This window comes from Sceloporus occidentalis, unplaced genomic scaffold, assembly GCF_023333645.1.
Source record: "Sceloporus occidentalis isolate IW3139 unplaced genomic scaffold, rSceOcc1.0.p SCAF_5, whole genome shotgun sequence".
NCBI classification, from domain to species: domain Eukaryota; kingdom Metazoa; phylum Chordata; class Lepidosauria; order Squamata; family Phrynosomatidae; genus Sceloporus; species Sceloporus occidentalis.
The window spans coordinates 55,288,609-55,309,262 of NW_028316985.1; the positions used below are offsets into that span (position 1 = coordinate 55,288,609).

Below are 20,654 nucleotides of genomic sequence, written 5' to 3' on the forward strand. Positions count from 1 at the left end.
TGATTTCAATATGATAATTTAAATTCAAATGCTTATGACATGCAGGTCCTTAGCAGGAAACCTTGTTGTATACAAAGCCTGCTTGGATTGGTCAGCTCTGCCTGCCTGCCCAGTGCTCTCTGTCTCCAAGACTATCAGAGCGGTAGCTGCTTTCATACGATCGCCACATATGGCGGGGATGCAGCTGCAGTCGTTTTTGAGCTCCCCCCACCATATGCAGTGACTGCAGATTCTCCAGTCCGGCTTGGAAGTTTCAGCACCTGCCCTATAATATGACACCCAGCGTATAAGACGACCCTCGACTTTTGAGAAGATTTTCCTGGGTTAAAAAGTAGTCTTATACACCAGAAAATACAGTATTTATTATTATGCACTGTTTAGTTAAACTATCTCCAAGAATAATCTTAAATCCACTTCTTTTACTGATTGGGCTACCCTTACAATTTTTAAAACTTCTTACATCTTATACTATTCTTCAAAAAGTGGGGCAGGGGGAGCTATCGCTATTATGCTATTTTTAATGTGAACCATATGCTTTAAACTCTGTATCAGATAATGAGGAAATTGACAGTTTAATTTGGGTGGAAAACTGGGCAAAAATCTGTCAACATTTTAATAATTTAAGAATTTGAAACAGTCACTCATGGAGAGATATCAGTAGTGCAAATATCACTACAGGGCTATGTTGTTTCACAAAAGGAAAAGCCAAACCAATCACTTAAATCACTTTACTTTTATAGAGTCATCATAAATTATCACTCTGAGCCTTTAGTAATCCCAAAAGCATGTTTGGCTTTTTATTTTATTTTTCCAGAACGTCAGTGAAAACAAAGCACAATGAAAATGTCAACTCACAAAGTCTCTAAGCTGTGGAGACCATCAAAGCATTTCTTTCCCAGAGAGTAGATTCTATTGTTATGGAGATGTCTGCAAAGAGTGTCAAGAACACAGGTCAGAAAATGATCTACACACAGTGGAATGGAGAATCACATTTTGATGATTAAATCTGAAGAAAGTCACTCCCCAAGGCATGAGTATATACAAGTGAAGCTTTTACAAGACTGTAGATGGGAGGGAATGCTTTCTACCTGTTCCCATCCCTTTGTACTGTCTTGTACTTTGCTCTTCAAAATTACTCAGGTAACAATATCTTATAGTTTCCAGACTGCAAACTGCCAAGTGCTTGTGATCTAAACTGTGATATAGTCATTATTTTTATTTATCTCTTGATCTTTTAATTTTGTTCTTGCTCCCTATTCTCCTTTTGCATGCTGAAATGCGATATTTTAGATTGTAACAGATCTTGTAAGGAATTTTAAACTGAGAAGCATAATATGTTCTTTTAAAACTCCTTTTAAAACCATAAATACAGTTGCCCCTCCAAATCCACGGACTTGAGATCCATGGACTTGAAAATACGTGGAGGGGCGACTGTCATTAATGTCAATGGGGTGCATGCCTGTGGTGCGCACCCTGCATACATGGGGCTTGAATATGCAAGAGTTTTGGTTCGGTATGGATCCTGTGTGAGTTCCAAGGGCCAACTGTATAAGGGTATAACTGCAGCAGAGCAACCAATTTTGTGCTTATTGCAACTAGATAGTATCATTTTGCTATTCAATACATATTTCAAGATATAAGTAGTGAAAATAAAATGAAGTAAAGAGTGCCAGCGCTATACGTGGGCTCACAATACATGGACTCGAGGCCACATGGATGATGAGCTCTAAAAAGGTGAATGGGGTGTGCACATCATTTGAATGGGGCTTGAGCACACACAGCATTTGCCTTATGCAGAGGGGTCCAGAACGAATCCTCTGTGTAAGGCGAAGGGACACTGTATATCTAAATTGGACTCCAGACCAGGGTTCGAATCCTCACATGGGTGACCTGGGGCAAGTCACTCTCTCTTAGCCTCAGAGGAAGGCAATGGCAAACCTCCTCTGAACAAATCTTGCCAAGAAAACTCAGTGGTGGGCTTGCCTTAGGGTTGCCCTAAGTCAGAAATGACTTAAAGGCACACAACAAACAATATCTAAGTATTGAGAGGTAACTCAAGTAAACCTAGAAGTATGTTTGTGTAATTTAGTCAGCTATTGGCTTGAGTACAGCATGGTTCATCTCAGTTGAAACATATAGGCCTGTTACAGACAGGCCAAAATAAAGCTGCTTCGAGTCACTTTGGAGGTATGGTATTTCAATGATGCATGAGTCCTAAGAGTCCAAAATCCACACCAAAGCTGCACTCCAGTCCTTAGGACTGGAGCATGGCTTTGGTGTGGGTTTTGGACTCTTAGGATGCATGCATCATTGAAATACCATACCTCCAAAGTGACTCGAAGCAGCTTTATTTTGGCCTGTCTGTAACAGGCCATAGTGAGCTGAGTTACAAGTCTTTTACCATCTTGTGTCTGACTGGATCACTTGCTTTCTGTAGGATTAGAACTTCATTGCACAGCCTTAAGTGATTCTCATCCCAACACTGCCATTATCAGCCTTTGTCCATGTTTTCTCCTTTCTTTATGCTTCCAGTTGTAGGGATGGGGGTTTAACATCTGGCTTTTCTGCAACTACGACATGTGATTGTTCTGATTTGGTTTTTTTAGAATCTGAGAAACAAGTGCACATTTGTGCAAATTCTGTAGAAAAAATAGAAACGAGCTAAATGTTTTGTTCATTGTTGTTGTTAGCTGCCTTCAGGTCAATCTTGACTCATGGTGACACTGAATAAGACATCTTCAGCCCCTTTGCCTTCTACCTCTCTGCTGAGGTCTTGTAGGCTCAGGCTCCTGGTCTCCCTAATTCAGTTTATGCATCTGGCATGCAGTCTTCACTTCTTTCTACTGCCCTCCACTTTCCCAGCATAATTGTCTTTTCTAACCAGTCATGCCTTTTCATGATGTGGCTGAAGTTTGACAACCTCAGTTTTGTCGTGTTAACTTCCAGGGAGAGTTCAGGCTTTATTTGTTCTAGGACTCAATTGTTTGTTTGTTTTTGGCCATCCATGGTATCCTCAGCACTCTTCTCCAGCACCACACCTCAAATGAATTTTTTTTTACTATCTGCCTTCTTCACTGTCCAATTCTCACATCTGTTCATGGTAGATGATTGTAACTTTAGTGTTCAGCTGTATATCTTTACTCGTTAGGATTTTGTCCTAAAGGAGTTAAAGGAGTCCTGTAGCTTGTTAAATGTTTTGTCCTGTTGTGAAACAGTGTTCTTTTCTAAATGACAACTATGAAGAATCTCTGAAAGCAGAGAGGTAGAGGATAGAAGAGCTTGGAGATGTCTCACTCACAGGGTTACCATGAGTAAAGGTTGACTCGAAGGGAATTAACAACAACAACCACCAGGTTTTGTTCAATTCTATTTTTCATTACCCTGCAACCCAGGTCAAATTGCACTTTTGCTATTGTAATGGACTCTTGCACTACCACTCTGCCCCAACAGATCTCCAGCCATAATGTCTGCACAGGGATAATATGGACTTCCCATGTTGTGTTTCCATAGATAATACAACACCTCTTTTTGATAGCCTACAACAGATTGATTTTGAAATAAACCAGCCATGTGACACAAAGTGACTATATTCTGAAATGTTTATATATTGATGCAGCAGATCAAAGCATTAGGCTGCAAGCAAAACGTAGTTATCAACAATTCATTTTGTATCATTTTATGTGGTTAAGACAAGATATGCTATATCTTTTAAACGAAACGCAAGGATAAAAGAAAGCATCAATGTTTGCAGCTCTATCTTCTTCCATTTCATGCTAGTATTTACACCATTACCCAGTTTTTGGACCTATCCATTATTTCACATTTTTGCTACTCCATCTGCTATAGGTACATCTTTTTCTCACTGTTTATATTAATCTAATTACTTCAAGATGGTAACAGCCAAAAATTCTTGAAAGAGCCAGTTAATAATGATATCAAGTCCTGAAATACAAATCAGCTCCTATCCCAGACTACAAAACTTACAAAACTACTAAACTGGAGAGATTTCCAAAAGCATAATCTGGGATGTGGTGTATTTTGTTCAGTGCCAGTGTCATTGCTTGAAGTGCTGGCAAACTCCTGAAAGCTTGTACTGGAATTTCTGTCAATGAGTTGTCATCTAGCCACAGGTGTCTGAGTGAAACCAAGCCACTGAAACAGTTGGGAGGCACGAAGCTGATGTGGTTAGCATCCAGACGCCTAAGGGAAACATAAAGGTAGAATTTAGATTTTTTTTTGAAGGGGTGTGGGATATAATCTTTTGTAGAATGGCCTTAACAGGAAAAAAAAAGTTTCTGCATTTCTTTACAGTTACTATATCCCAGTTGTTATGTCCTGTATATTTTTACTATCTACTTTAAGTGATAATGAAATACATATCCAAGTACATTGTACAGCTTCAACAAGATCCTTTTCCAAACAAAATTAATTAGGAAGTATATTTGATGATCACAGTGGTAGTGGGAACTTCTCCTTTGAAATAATGAAGTATTTAGTTCTTTTCATTAGATTGACTAAGTAGAATAGCAAGAAACAGGGTAGCCAAACAGAAATAGACAGAATGTTTCAGAGGACTCTTTCTCAAGCTCAATATTCAACAAAATGACTACAAGATGCAAAAGCTACAATAAGTGGAAGAAATGATATGTTGCTGGAAGAGTTTGTTTCTGCAATATTACAGCCTTGAGACAATGATTCAGGAAGCTGTTTGTAGACAAATCACATCAGATGTAGCTCCATCAAATTATGCCAAAAAGATGATGGTTAAAGAAATTATGCTTAAATATTTGCTTTCCGTGAGTTAAAGATATGGTAAATGGAAGCAGACTGTCAGTAATCCTTCACAACCCAAATCTAGCTCATTTGAGAGAAATGGGAATTTGTGGTAAGCATGCTAATCTCTTTATTTAAAGCCCATTTCTTCATTTCCACTCACATAAAATGTCAGGTCCATTTTATCTCCTTGTTCTCAGTATTTCTACCTACTGCATGAGAACAAATAACAATTTCTGTGGCTCCATGCCAGGCTCGCAAATAACTGAGACAAGGTCAGTTGGAACAAATTTAAAAAGTTCAGTGTCAAATCCTTTTTACAATTTAATTTTCAATACAATAACTGACATGGCAGGCCATAGGGACACAGCTTCCAAAATAGCTCATGAAGACTGTCAACAAACTGGAGAAACTGGAAATGTTTAGAAATAACCAATCTGAGCCTCTGTAAAAGCAACAGTATATTTTGTGCTATGTTTTCAAGTACTGTATATGCTTAAAAAAAAAGAAGTTTCTTTGCATTTAGTTAGAGATACATTTCTTGTCTGTGTGATGTTTCTGTCTAAGCCAAGGACTTAAGAACTGCACTAGCTTGACAGTTACTCTGATTAAAGGGAGAACGGAGGAAAGAAAGCTTTAATCAAGTCATATTTTCTCCCTCCTGCATAGTTAACATCCTGATGTATAGATGGCCTAGATCTTACAGATCTTGCACCTGACTCAGAGGTTATTGGTTATTCCATTTAACGACTGCAAGATGCCGGGCAGTCTTGTGCCTACAGAATGATTTGGGAAGGAGTAGAAGGCAAACACTGCACCAATAGTTTTTCTGTACCATAAAAATCAAGATTTTATAAATTAAATAATAGTTTATAGAATAAGTTTATTTTGCCATAATTTACTTTGGAACCAGTCCCAGGTTGAAGAGTTTTCCTGGCAAATGGCTTTTGCACTGGGCAAAACTGATGTCTGTGATGGGCAGTTATAAACTATTTTTTTTTTTACATTTCTCACAATTTTACAATTTCTCACAATGGTTGGCATATTGTTGCTCAGAACACTGCAGGAAAATGTAATCTTTAAATAGCTTATAGTGCTCTGTTACATGGTAAAACCTGAAGAATGGCTGGGCAAACCATGCTGGTGGGCCAAAAAATCAGATGCTCTTGTGGATTCTTTCTAGCTGCCTGAAACTGGAAAGTGCTGACAATAATTTTGATTGGCATGGTTTAATTCATTATAAGTAGCATGATTTCCCTGGGCCTAGGTCTACATATAGACTAGTCCACTAGCAGTGGATTTAGACCAGGGTTGGAACAGTGCAGGTCTCCAGATGTTGAGCTGCAACTCCTAGCAGCCCTAGTCTAAGCCATAGCCAGTGGTGAGGAATGCTGGGAGCTGCAGTTCAACAACATCTGAAAGACCACATAGTTCTCATCCCTTATTGAGCCAAAATGTCTGTGGACAGCAGTATAATGTAAAATGTATTTTGTAATAAAATTTATTCCTAAAAAAACCCAAAGTTTCAGGTCTGTGTAGTAACTGTTAATCTTTAAATGTTAAAGGTTATCCAAGCCTAAGATAAACTTGCATTACCTATTAATGCAGAAATAACAATATTGATTTCTGATTCAAATCCAGCAAAGTTAATTTTTAACATGCTGTACTAAGAAGCTACTAGGCCACATATTGCAAACTATATAATTTAGTTAAAGCACTCACAAAGTACTCTTAAAATCTACCACCACAAACACTTCTCGTTATCTAATCTTTTCCTTTACTCTTAAGAACCATTTTCCTATGTGCAAATAATAAAACATTAGTGATTGTGCTTCCTGTCATAATGCAAATAATGCATACTGATCTATATAATATGCAACGAAATGTTACATTTTCATTCAGTTGTTCTAGTTCTTCTGATCAAAGTTTTGGCACTTTCAAAGCTAAGTCCATTAGCTCATAAATAATACCTTATTTATAATTTAAGTATGTGGCTAACATATGGAAAGTTTAAAAGCAGCTATTAGGCTCAAAAGGGGGCCAATTTAGGGATACAAAAATATTTTATTTTCTACTATAGACAGCATATAAAAAGGCTATAGTATGAAACTCATCACATGCTCACTTATAATGTCCAAATTTTCAGCCAAAATTCACAAAGCGTAAGAAATGTAATCCAGTGCCACTTTTAAAAACATACTCTGTGTGTATGTGTGCATATAAATATGTGTGTGTATATGTACTGCAGTATATCTACAACATATTATACTTGAAGAAGTATGATCAGAATAAAGTAAGAAGACTTCTCTAGCAATAAAATACTGATCCTTATGATGTTAAAAAGTGTCCTCTGGACCACAGTCATGATATAATTTAACCTCAAAGAAAATATGAATGCAGGATCTAAGAAAGCAGATTTAAGAAGGAGATAGAAGATTGAGAGCTCTCTGGAAGATAAGCTTTTTTTTTAGTTTTCATGTGACACTTTTAGACTGTCCAATTAGATGCAGACTTTTTCCAAGTATCTTCATGGCTACATTTCCTTTACCGTCTCATCATCTTTCCACATTGTTCTGTATTTGATGTTTAGATAATATTTATATAAGCTTTTAAAAGGTACATGTTGTTTGCAAAAGTATGCATCTAACAACAGAAAAAAATTCCTACAATGATCCAGAACTGCTGTTAGTTTGTTGCACCCTGGCAACATTTTGCAGACTATCAAAATTGGTAAAAAATCAGGTAGAATATAAATAAAAATAAAGCTTATATTAAGCATGTTTTAAATTTCTTTTAAAAACAGGCAATGTAAAAAATGTAATTAGTTATAAATACTGGAGATGATCAGCAAGTAGTTCTTTTTATCTAGATAAGACTTCTTCTAAAATAATGACTGCTAAGATGCAGAAATGCATTATCTTTTAAAACAAAGGAAGTGTTCAGAATGTTGTTTTTCTTCTACATGAAAATGTAATAGCTAGATTAACTGATTAATCAGTTGGAACAGGTTGCTTACCTGTCACCCTGGTTCTTCAGCTGGTTGTCTTTGAACTCATACAAATGGGTCTTACACATATACAGATTACAACATTCTAGTTGAGTATTTTTTAGCATGAACCTTGCTCTCCGTCTAATCTACAACTTTAGGAAGAATTTATTTACTGTAAGAGCTGTTCAGCAGTAGAAGAGATTGCCTCAGAGACTGATGGATTCTCCTTTGGAGGTTTTTAAATAAAGAATAGATGCACATCTTTCAGGAATGCTTTAGTTGTGTACTCTTGAATGGCATAAGGTTGGACTAAATGGTCTTTGTGGTCTCTTCCAATTCTAAGATTATGATTCTATCATTTCCCAAGCACATAATCAGCATGTTCAGGCTAGTCTCCACTCAGTTCTAATGCTCACTGTAATAAATGAATGGCAAGAAATCAGGAAGAGGGATGTAGGGCTGATTGTGTAAATTCACAGATGACCACACAAAGAAACAGTTACAGATAAACAACCTGTTATTCTTTATAGTCTCTGTGACTCACACATATTGGAGATTAGTGATGTAATTTACTGGGAAGAGGGAAGATGACAAGCCAAAAAACAGGACAGAACTACTCTTCCAAATAAAACATCAGTCTTGCCTTGAACATCCATCCAGTGTATAATGTGTTGATACAATCTATTCTGAGAAATGTTGGATAAAAATGAGCCAGTCTTGCTTAGGATTTCTATAACAAATTATAAAAACAGTAGTTCAATCCACATAAAAGACCAAAGCTCTACAAGTATCTGGGAAGTATAAGGATACTTCAAATGGACTAAGGGATTTTGAAGAACAGTTAACATATTGTACTGGTTTGAGTACTGGACTACTACTCTGAAGAACAGGCTTCAAATCCTTACTCAGGCATAGAAACCCACTGGGAGACCTTGAACAAGTCACAAGTAAAGGCTGATGAAAAAGAAAAGATTCACCTTCTTGTTGAATGCCATGCATTCAAGAACATAAGCCACATTGGTTCCCCCTGGGAGAAAGGCAGTATATAAGTGGGAAAAAAGTATATTGAGTGGAAAGGAGGTATTGATGTCAGTTTTGACCAGGATTACTGGATGGGGTAAGTCAAGGTTGGTAGGGAGGTATCTTGACCGGTTGGATGATATTAGTACCTAACCATTACAAACTGGATTCAAAACAAGAGGAACTGAGCTTTTACCATGATGCACTAGGATTTTGCAATTTTGAAAATTTGGGGACACAGCAGGAAGAGGATGTGCTTAGTGGCTGCGTGGCAAAAATGTATATACAGCCCAAGCCTCATTGTACAGTGTGGGTTTGTTGGTTGTCGGTGGTGGATGTGTAGCTTTGGATTTTGCTTTCTGTATATAGTAACTGGAAGATTAAAAAGCCTCTTTGAAGAGACACTTGTTTCAGGGTGCTTTCTCAGCATCTGGAGGGAAGGAGGAGATTCCAGATCAGTCACACAGCTCTGTGACAGTCTCTGCTTGGTGGTTCTTCTGGCAAGAAGCTTCTGCGTAAATCCACGCAGGCTGCACACTCAGCACATTCCAACAATCTCTGGGTCAGTAGATGATGTAAACACTGAAGCAGATCCAAAGGATGAAGAATTTGAAATACACACACACCAAGAATTACCTGTTGCTTCTACAGTTAGCGGCTATTAAACAGATGGGTTACTATTCACAGCTTACTACCAGTTTGTAGTTGGTATCAGAATGGGCAAGACAACTATGGCAATAGATGCTGATAGATCAGTGGTAAGAGTATCACATGCAGCAGGTATGAAAAGACTGAATACTTGACACATTTATCAAGAAGTGAGTATAAATCATTTGAAGGGCTATGGTTTTGTTATCAACAATGACTGAGAAACTGGAAGTTATGGCTGGGCTGCTACAACTGGTTGATTTTCTGCTATTTGCTTGGAGCAGGAGGAGCAGCCTGACAGAATATTTTTGAAAAAAACCAGAGGATCTCAAAACAGTAAAAAAGGGTGGGCTATAGATCTAGCATAAAGGATTTAATGTGGTACGTGCAGGGTCATTTTGTTGTTGTTTGTCTTCAAATCATTACCAATTTATGGAGACCCTAAAGTGAACCTATCATGGAATTTTCAGAGGTGGAGTGTGTGATTTGTCTAAGGTCTCACAAGTGGGTTTCCAGGAATGAGTGGGGATTCAAAACCTGGTCTCCAGACTTGTAATCTGATGTTCAAACCACTACACTGTGCTGGCTCTCAATAGTTGCTGTAATTTTTATGGAGTAAACAGATCATGAAGCACTCTTGGTACTGAAGAGACTGATGACACAGTGACTCTACCTGGGGACTAACAACAGGGAAATCTTATGTAGGATGCCAGCTCAGAGACAGGAATGTCCATGTGGGTTCTTACTGATACACATATTTACATGGGAAAAAATGGGGAGTGATCTTGTGTTATAGCCAAATGAGAACTCCAAACACTTTGAAATGGAAGGGTAGGTCAGTCAGGATTACACTGACAGGACAAGAACTGTCTGTTCCCATTCTGAACAGGAACTCATGCAAAGCACCTCACTGGAAGAATGATGATCTTTACGAGGTGCTAGTCTTTCTGAAATCGGTGTAGTAGGGTGGAGATTGATTTGAGGCAATATTTCAAAAGACCTTGCATTCCCCCAGAACTGCACAAACATCGACAAGAATAATTACTCAAGACAGCCAAAGACATTTTTCTGCCAGCGAAGGACAAGATGCTCCATATACAATCAAGGCAACTGTATTGGCATTTGAATCTTTTCAGAATTGGAAACAAGATACTTCATCTCATCTGAGGACAGAAGGCTAGCTTTTAAGAGGTACAGGATAAGATCTATGGCACACAGTTCAGTTTCCCAAGAAAGGAGAATAGTTGAAGAGCTTGAGGTATATGGCATAGGGACCTGCCAGTGCTCAATCCCACACTTACTTCCTGAAGCAGCTGCTTCGCTCTGCTCAATGTTAGGGCTGATCTGAATACGTGTGAAATGTATTCCCATGAAATCCATTAGGTGACTACTTCATAAATATCAGGTGGCAGAATGCAACAGGGCATTTATCCTAACTCTAGTTGTAAAGATACGTGGGGATGGGGTGGGAGAGGTGGAAAAAGAGAACAAACCTGTCCCATGGTAATAAATGAAATTTATCCCGCATTTGAAAATAAAGTATATATTTTCAGGGAAACCCATTTAGCAAATACTTGAACTAGAAAGAAGAACAGTAATAATCTGCACAATTGGCAGAGCACCAGTAAAGTTAGTTGGGCCAACCATCAATAAACATGAGGAAAATGGGACAAAGGAATCATCAATATTCATATGGAGTACCTCTAACTTAACTAAGCTCTAAATTTCAAGAAAGCTTTTATTTTGTAAAACTTCCTTAGCCTGCTTTCTGTTCCTTTAAAAAAAGGTTTCCTGTTTTCAATAGTTTCAAAGTAATCTGTATTGTAAATCAGAAACCAAGAGAAGAATCACCTTATGGACAGAAAATTACCAGGTAGTATGAAACGAGAAACTTTTATGTGACTGTGCATTTTGATTAGACTGGCACAACTCATTTAGAAAACTGGTTTTCTTTTTCTACAAAGAGTTCACAATTGCCAATGATCCTCTTTCAAGTGATTGTAGCTATTCTGAACATGCTTTTATCATTGTCTCTGCTGTGGGCTCCACAGCTGTTTAAAGTTCCTACCTACCATGCTCTTTCTCTTTTTATTTTAATTCTGTTACCAAAAACCAGGCTCTTAAACAGGTCACACAACTCCTCAACTTTCTTCCTTCCTTTCCTTGACCTCCTCTTCTCTAGCTTTATGGAAAGATATTTGCATCAGAGTGAAAGATAGAGAGATAGTGCATTTAGAAAACTTGTTGAGGCTTCTAGTCACCCTCAGCATGATAAAGAACCCTTTGTTTCTATAGTTTATCATTTCTGCAGGTCCAGTTTCTCCTGGAGGTTGAACTTGAAAAGGAAAGCAATAGAGGTTGACACATGGAATTACAAATCACCACATTTGAAAAATATTACTAACATACATTCCCCCTTTTTTCTTGCACATTTGTTTTAATATGTGTTTTGGTGATTTTTTTTAGGACTGTTTCTTGCTTTCATTTAAAATCAATGTTTTGTAACTTAGAATTCTTAGGCTGACACTATGTATGGAACTCATGTTCCTTCAATCTGTTGTATGGCCTTTAAACATTCCTTTGAAAAGCAAAAGTGAGACATTGTTTGGGACAAAATAAAATAAGACAAGAGTAATATAATTAGTCTCAAACCGATTATTATATGATCTTTTATACATTTTAGAAAATAAGTAATATGCTTTTGTGGCATAAAATAGTATCTGTAGATGTATAATTTATATACATACTTAAGCAATGTCTTTCTGTCTTATTCTATTAACTATAATGTGAAATACTATAAGAAAGATGCATATACTTACAGAGATTGGAGAGAGCGCAGGTTCTGCAAGGCCTCTGAGGGAACTTGTCTTAACAGATTGTTTTGAAGCATTCTACATGTGTGTATATATAAACACACACACACACACACATATTTAGAGAGAGAGAGAGGAAAAACAACATGATCTTAGCTTAATTAGTTTTGTTATCTTATTGTGGCACAGTCTCACAACCACCTTCATTTAATAGCTGTTAGATGAATAAAAAAACGAAAAAGCCCTACTATATCCTTAAAGGCTATATCACTATACATGGTGTTAATTGCCACTATAATGAAACTGGGTTTTAGAGATGGTAGCCCTACTTCAATCACATTTATTTGTAGGCTGGCCCAGTACCATCAGGTTAGCCTGAAGAAGAAGAGCCCTCCCTCCGGTCCATCTGCCTTGGTCCAGGCCTCAGAGGGAGAGAAGAATGCTGGACCTGATTCCCTTTCCCCCTCACCATTCCCTTCTCCTTTTGTGTCGTGTCTTTTAGATTGTAAGCCTGAGGGCAGGGAACTGTCTGATTAATAATAATTGTAAGCCGCCCTGAGAGCCATTAGGGCTGAAGGGCGGGATATAAATACCTAAATAAATAAAAAAAAATTAATATGAGAACTAGTGCATTTTAGCATTCAGTTAGGCCTAGTGACATCTGTGTTCAAATCCCAGTTCAATCACTGGGGCACTTTAGCCTAGCCTGTTTACAGTGGTGGCGTTACAGATAAAAGGGATGGGAGGAAAAGATGCTGAACACTACTAAACTTGGGGGAAATAGCAATGTTAATGCAACAGATTGAAAAATGTGAGAGTATTTTTTTTTCATCACTGAAAGGTCCATTGACAAAATGATTTTTATAGCTTGGGGGAAGCCTAAACCAAATGCAAATTTTATCAAGTCTGAGAAGATCACTGCTGAGACACATGTTTTTTCAAGGACCATACTAAGGAAAACTTATTAATAAAATTGCAGGTTTGGTATTTGAATCATATTATCATATGCTATTGGCTTTATCTGTTTCAGTGATGGATTCTTCCTATGAGTTTAGATTTTTGAAAGAATGCATAGAACATGATTTTGTTCTACAGTATATACATTCAGAACTTTGCTATTGTGATACATGGTTTCATTTATGTTGCATTTTTCAGAATCCCAACACCTTATCATTTCATCCTAGTCTTATTCCAGTTAAGTATTATGGTGTGTGTGCACGCATGCGTGCACACACACACGGGTATGTCACATGATGTCTCTTGTTGACTTATGGTGGCCCCATTAATTTCATAGGATTTCATAGGATTTCAAAGGCGTGAGACAGATGACCCTAACCCTAGCATGTACTGGCGGCACCATAATGGCGGGGCCCCGTGTACATGGGTGCCGTCATTATAACATAATGGATGCATAGCGTCTGCACATTGCGGCATGCTAGTTACGTCACAAGTGTGCCATTTGCACACTTGGATATAACTGGTATGGTGGAAAAAGAACCCGCTTTTTGTGGGTTCTTTTTCTTCCGAAGTGAAGCCACATGGTTTGGTGGCTGCGGCTTCCCCCAGAGGAAAAAAGGCCCCCAGCAGGACGCCCTTTTTGGGTGGTCTGTCCCAGGCCTTAAGTCAGTTTCTTCCTCAGAAAGGTCCTAACCAGGAAAAAAATAACCAGCAAACTTACAGCAGAACACTACACTTGAGTGCTCAGAAATAAGTATGTGGGACTGATGCTGTAGATATATGTTTAGAACTGCTGCCAATGTACTTCAGGAGAGGCAGTTTGCTGAGTTATGGGGATGGGGAAAGGCCCTATGGCCTTTTTGGAGGTCATGATGAGGCAGTAATATAGGCACACTGGATGTTAATTCTAGTACTATGATTTCACATCAAGTATCTACCCATTCAACAGCTGTGCACATGTGGGGGTAAAATAGGAACACCCACATCTCTACCAACATGTTAGAACACTGGATCCATTTACCCCTTACAGCAATAGACCCTAGAGTCCTAACAACAATCCACTACATCAGCTGCAAATGGGCTTACACAGAACTATCTGCATCCTGATTACTTCGGCTTCTGCTTCTGAAAAAGAAGTCCATTTTCACAGATAGATCTTTGGTAAAGTTAAGAAATCTCATCTAGTTTAAGAAAAAAAAAAAAAAGGTTCCAGTTTATCCTGTATTTGTTAAATCTATCACGAAACAGAACATAAGATTAGGGACATAGAACGTTTCTTTATATTCTACTGTTTTACAGTGATTAATGTATTCTTGTTCTCCTTGTCACACCTACCCATAAAAGTGGAAATCCATCATCATTTGAAAAGTTTCTGAACTTTGAGAACTAAACCTTGCCCTTTTGTGAAAAGTTAAAGAAACAATTACATGAAATTACATTTGTGATTGATACTGTCCAGACGATTTTTGACCTGATGAGCAAACTGTTTTTGAAACATCACTCAAACTCATCTTTTCAAGTTCATAGTTTCTTCAACACAGTGAAGCAAAGGCCATTCCAATATATATATATATACACACAAAACTTTCCTTTTGGAAACTCTGATCAAAGCAAACAATGCACATAAATAAAAAAATTACATCCTGGAAGATTTTGACAGATAACATAAATGAATGGAGGGAAAAAACAGCCTACTTACAATACTTTAAGACTGAAAAGTCCAGCAAATGCTCCTTTGGGAACGTGTGTCAAGCCATTTCCTGCTAGTCGTCTGCAGGGTTAAAACAAAGAATATAAATTGATTTCATTTCATGTGGAATTAATTTGGATGTTAAATTGTACAAGACAGCAATGTTGGAAGCACCAGGGCCAGAAACAGTGGTTTAAGAGCCTTGTTTTGTCATCATTAATATTCTGTGCAAAACATCATACAGTCCATTTACTGGCAGCTGGGAAAATGCATTTGATTCAATAAATCCAGATTATGGTGCATGTGCAATTTTTTTTTTTTTGCCTGTTCTGCTTCAGTAGCAAACAATACAAAATTCTAGACAATAGACCAGCTAAATTCAGTATATCATTTTCATAACTTTGTATTTGCCCTGGTAGAAATTACAAGAATCATACATATAGATGACTAAAGCTCATTAGTTACAAGAGATCATAGCCAGAAATCCCTCAAGCCACATTCATAGTGGAATGTAGCTTATCATTTGGCACCTGGGCCTCACTGAATAAGCAAATGGAAGTCCTGTCTTCACCAATGGCAACTGCCATGTGCACGATGCCAAATACAGAGACCCAATATCACTACACTGGTAGAGGAGTTTCCAGTAGTGTTCAATAGTTTCCAATAGTATTGTTTACAATGGGGTGTGAGCATACACAGAATTCTGGAACAGATCCCCTGTGTAAGGGAAGGCCCCCACTGTACTATGTCCGCTTGTAACTCTATCAAAAAAGTAATAAAATTAGTCTGTTATGACTTTTTTTTAAAGAAATGCATATTGACTTTAGTGATCATCACATTCCTTTCTATGTGCTTACAGACTGGGTTTTTTTTTTTAACTTATCTGCTCTAAAATCTTTCCTGGCATTTATATCAGGCTGTCTGGCCACAAATGGTTTGCGTCCTCCCCTCCCCCCCCTTTTGAAGATGGGGACAGCATTTGCCATCCAGTCTGTTGGTATTTTTCCTGTCCCACAGGAATTTTCAAGGATTATTGCCAGTGGTTCTGAGATTACTCTTTAATACCCTTGAATGTAGCTCATCTGGCTCTGGAGACTTGAATCCATTTAAAGTAGCCAGGTATTCCTGTATTAACTAATCACCTGTTGTATACTGCATCTTCCCTACTGCATCATGTGCTCCATTTGGTTGGTTAAGTTAGTTACTTCATATTGCATGTAGTTTAGCTCTAAGATCTCCCTAGAAATCTGTGCATGATCTCTAGATGTCCTTGCCTGGCACCAAGGCTTCTCCTACAAATTAGTGTTTGTGCCTGACAGTCTCTGATTTTTAGGAATAAGAGCTGAGCTTTTCTGCTCTTAAGTAATTCACTGCAACTCCCATAACTTGTTACACAGGTGGAACTAAAAACATTATCAGTCATTATGTTGTTTGCAAAAGGAATATCAATATGATTTCATTGCTTCCAAAAGTAGCATGTTACAGATAATGTTATTACTTGTGTTAACATGTTACTTCCAAGGAATCATTTCATCAGAAGATATACTGGAATTCTGATATTTTGTTTAAATTAGTATGTCCCAAGTTCTTAGAATACTACATGGACTGTCCATGTAATTCTCAGCTTTAACCAATTCACAGTACTGTCACAAAGATAATGAGATGGCCCTCATACATGACTGTGCTGTGGGTTACATATATTTTAACTCACTCTGTGGATCAGTCATTCAGTATATTGTTCACTTTAGTACAATATTACTTCACTAGGACAAAACAGTTTGAATCTTGGGCTGGTCTGGTTTCTTTTCTTTATAAAAAATGTCCATCTGGAGGATTCTGTAAACACCATCAAAGAAATGAATAAAGGACTGCAGTTGAATGAGTTCATGTATCAGGCTTTATACTGTGTTCTCCTTGAACTGAGAGGATTACAACTCTCTCCAAGTCCTTGAATTTGTAATCTCATGATCTAAGTGATTTACAGTATAATTTTATTTATTCAAAACAAGATCCACTGGGTGCAACATAAATGTGCCCATAGAAAGAGTGTGTAGGACTGCAGCAGGAATATGACTATCAAACAGATAAACCCATTAAAAAAGAAGTGGGTACCATTATGGACACAGTCTGCATATGTCTAAACATACACAAACACACATGCCATATTTTAAACCAAAGCTCCACTAAATTTGCTTTTGCCTGTTGCTTGTTACTGTGGCTGATAGAATCACTGCATTTGAAGAACAGAAAAAAATGGTCAGATTCTATAATTATCTGAGCAGATATATTGATGATGATGAACACATATCTTTGACTCTGTGTATTGTTTTATTATTGTTTGGGATACTGTTAAGATCTTGCTTTTTGATCTGTTCTGACATCTAAACCACCATCACCCCTTTGTTAATACAAAAGGAGCCTAATTTAACTCCACTGTCCACTTTAAAAGAGCTGATGTGCTTCATTTGAGATTTGGAAATCACTGTGTTAATGCGGAACAAACTTTCTTGTCTTTCTTGCTTCTATCAGTCTCAGAGTTCACTCTGGATGAACAGAAGGTAGGGGTGGGATCAGAGCAGCTACTGGTGCTTTATTTTGAATGTCTGCAAACATCTCTGTATTGAGATTGTGATTATGCAGATTCCATGGCTTCAATGTCAGGTCTGCAATCTATACCCCTACCCTTGCTTTTGCTTCATGTAGAGCTCCTGCGCTTGCCATTTGGTTTACCTTTTAATAAAAGAGCTTTAACAAATGTGGAATTTGGCATTTATGTTATGACCAAAATGGCCTTTTTTATTAGCGTACTTATACCCCACCCTTCAGCCCTAAAGGTCTTTGCTTTTTGAGATCTTATATTTAGCCTTCCCTTAAAAAACCATCTGTGAGATTGTGTACAAGACCAAGAAGACAAACCCTCAAGATTTATGTGAGTCTTAGTACTTTAAAGTATGGAATACCGAATGGGATTTTACCATTTTCCCCCCTATTTTCCTCAGTACTGAAGAGTTCCTTCTTATACTACCAATTCTGTCTTGTAGCAATGGAATTTACAATGTGCTATTGGCTGTTTGCCTGCATGGGGAGAGACTTGTCTTATCAGTAAGCACTACTATGCTATAAAGCCCAGCTAAAAGTTCTTTATATAGCATATATCTCCACCAATACAGGACTGTAAAAGTAAGTTATCACAACCCAGAGAAGGCACATGTTGAGACCATATGCAAAGTCAAAATCTGTCGTTTGTACTGAGAAGCACGCCAGTGCATAAGTACAGTCACATTTCATCAAGCCCAGGGTCACTGTGGCCAGTTCCAGATTCCTGAGGATGTTTGTAAAAGAGAACTTCATTACTAGGCTCCAGAAGTTCAAGGAAAAGAATACAATTAGGCAACTGAGTTGAAAGTGGTATGCATCTTCTGCACATTTTCTCTAATCAACTTATCATACACAAACTCAGTTTATTGTTTTTCAGTTGTTGCTATAGCATTATTTTTGCATCAGGCAGAGAATTTCCCTTTTTGTGCATGCTATGAGAATATTTATTTTTGCTCTTTTCCAATCTTTTCCATATTCATTTAAGCAGGTGATCTATGTAAACAAATTATGTTTCTGTCAGTTTGTTTCAGCATCATGCAAAAACAATTGGATAGATTTTCACCAAATTAGAGGGAACATTTGGGACTTAGCATATAGGGTACATAGCAGGCATTAAATTCATGAGTGTCGTGGCTTTGAGGGAGCATCTTATTCTAAAATGTGTTTAGCTGTAGACTGGGAGAGGGATGGTCCCTCAAGATAACAAAGGTCCCAAATACACTGCAGAAATAATCCAGTTTGAGACCTCTTTAATTGCCTGTCTCAATACTAAGGAGGCCTGGTGACGCAGTAGTTAAATGTCGGTACTACAGCCAGTTTGATCCTGGAGGGATCCAAGGTCCTCGCAGCCTTCCATTCTTTCATAGGTTAGTAAAGTGAATACCCAGCTTGTTGGGAGCATTTGGCTTACACATTGTTAAGTGCTTAGGGAGTCCTTGTAACTCTGATAAGCAGTATAGAAATGTACTTACTATTGCTACTGCTATGCCAGGGAATTCTAGGAACTGTAGTTTTGTGAGACATTTAGTCTTATCTGTCAGAGAGCTCTGATGCCAACATAAACTACAGTTACAATGACTCCCTAGCATTCAGCCAGGGCAGTTAAAGTGGTCTTAAACTGGATTATTTCTCCAGTGTGTTTTGGCTGCTGCCTAATGTTGGAGATGTTTGGCTCCTAAAGAGGTAGGCAGTCATCCTCTAGAGCAATTGAAATTGAATAGCCGTTAATATGAGTAATGATTCTCTCAAGCAATGCTGCGTACTACAGCGAGTCTATTCTATTGTGGGAGTTTGTACAATTGTCTTCAATGTGTAAAATCTCTTGTTTATGCACTCTTTTATGAATTGAAAAATCAAAGGCTTTCAAACACTGTATATACTACCAATTTTGTTGTTGTCAATGTTTCTCTACACTCATTTTCCAGGTCTACCTATTATTATTATTATTATTATTATTATTATTATTATTATTAAAACAATAAAAATACTAAAATGCATTGAAAACAATACAAATAAAAACTATATACCGACTTTTAAATTATTATTTAAATTATTAATATTTATATTTTCCTTTTTAAAAATACATTACATTAAATTCTCTCTATTGGTTTACATTACAGAGAAATAGTCTTTTCCATTTAACAATAGAATCTCAATAAAAATAAAAAGCATAATCTGATCACATGATCAGAACAGAATACTGCATGTTTCTATTCAAAAAAGTTGTTTCTAAAATCTCATTAGGGATTGCAGAGAACTCAATGGGGAAGCTTCCTTGCTGGCATATAAAATAAAATTAAATCATATTTGTTCAAAATTGCCTTTCCTCTACAGCTACTTGGGTTGCTTTAAATTGTGGGTGATTTTCTCAGCGAGTGCCATGGAGCAGACTTTGTCCAACCAAAAATCATGGATACATTATTTAGCATTTTCCAATACTGGTATACAGTTGGCTCTCCCCATAGACAGTCTTGCCTTGTGCAGCTTTGAGCTTATGCGGAAGGCAAGCCCTGGGAGAAGTAATGGGAAGTGTAACTGCACCGTGCGTCCCATGCCCCGCCTTGCGAGTGCGCCCCCATTATTTTGTATGGAGCTTGAGCATACGCTTTCCCCCCAATATGTGGGGAGGTGTGAGTCTGGACCCCTCCACGTATGGGGAGGGTGGACTGTATTTCCATGAGCACTGACAAGAACAGAGAAGTTATAAGCTCTTTCCAGTCCAAGTTGGCATTTTCATCCCAAAAGATGGATACTACTCACCCCCTACTCCCTCATAACTTTACATATTGACAGCTTGGAGTTCTTAGGAAATCCAATTTTTGGATGATTAATGAGTTAATTAATAATAGTGTACCCATATGTTCTAACAGCTGTAGTTCACCCATGCTCAAAACACAGTTTTTGTTGTTGTTGTTCTATATTGGTCCATTGCAGATAATCCTCAAATTTAATAAGAAGAGCTGCTTGTTTTAAATGAAATGCCTTAAAATAAAGAGCTAGATTGGGAATGGCTAAACCACCTTTAATAGATTCTGTGCATTTTACTGAATTAATAAACTTTAGTTTCTTTTGACTACCTATAAAGTTTTCTATATGGTTCTGCCATGTCTTTAATTGTTTTAATCTAAGGGGCTATGGGAGCATGTGGAACATAAAAATAAATTTT

General features: G+C 37.6%; 1 protein-coding gene across 4 annotated transcripts in view; it reads right to left on the reverse strand.

Annotated features, from left to right (window-relative positions):
- LGR5 (leucine rich repeat containing G protein-coupled receptor 5) overlaps positions 1-20,654 on the reverse strand; it is a 90,298-nt gene that overhangs the window by 30,503 nt on the left and 39,141 nt on the right. For all 4 annotated transcript variants that reach the window (XM_089524108.1, XM_089524107.1, XM_089524106.1 and 1 more), the window contains exons 3-6: positions 14,900-14,971; positions 12,250-12,321; positions 3,985-4,200; positions 856-927 (exon numbers count right to left, since the gene is read on the reverse strand). In XM_089524108.1, the coding sequence (XP_089380234.1) occupies positions 856-927; positions 3,985-4,200; positions 12,250-12,321; positions 14,900-14,971 (432 nt within the window). The remainder of the gene's footprint in view (positions 1-855; positions 928-3,984; positions 4,201-12,249; positions 12,322-14,899; positions 14,972-20,654) is intronic.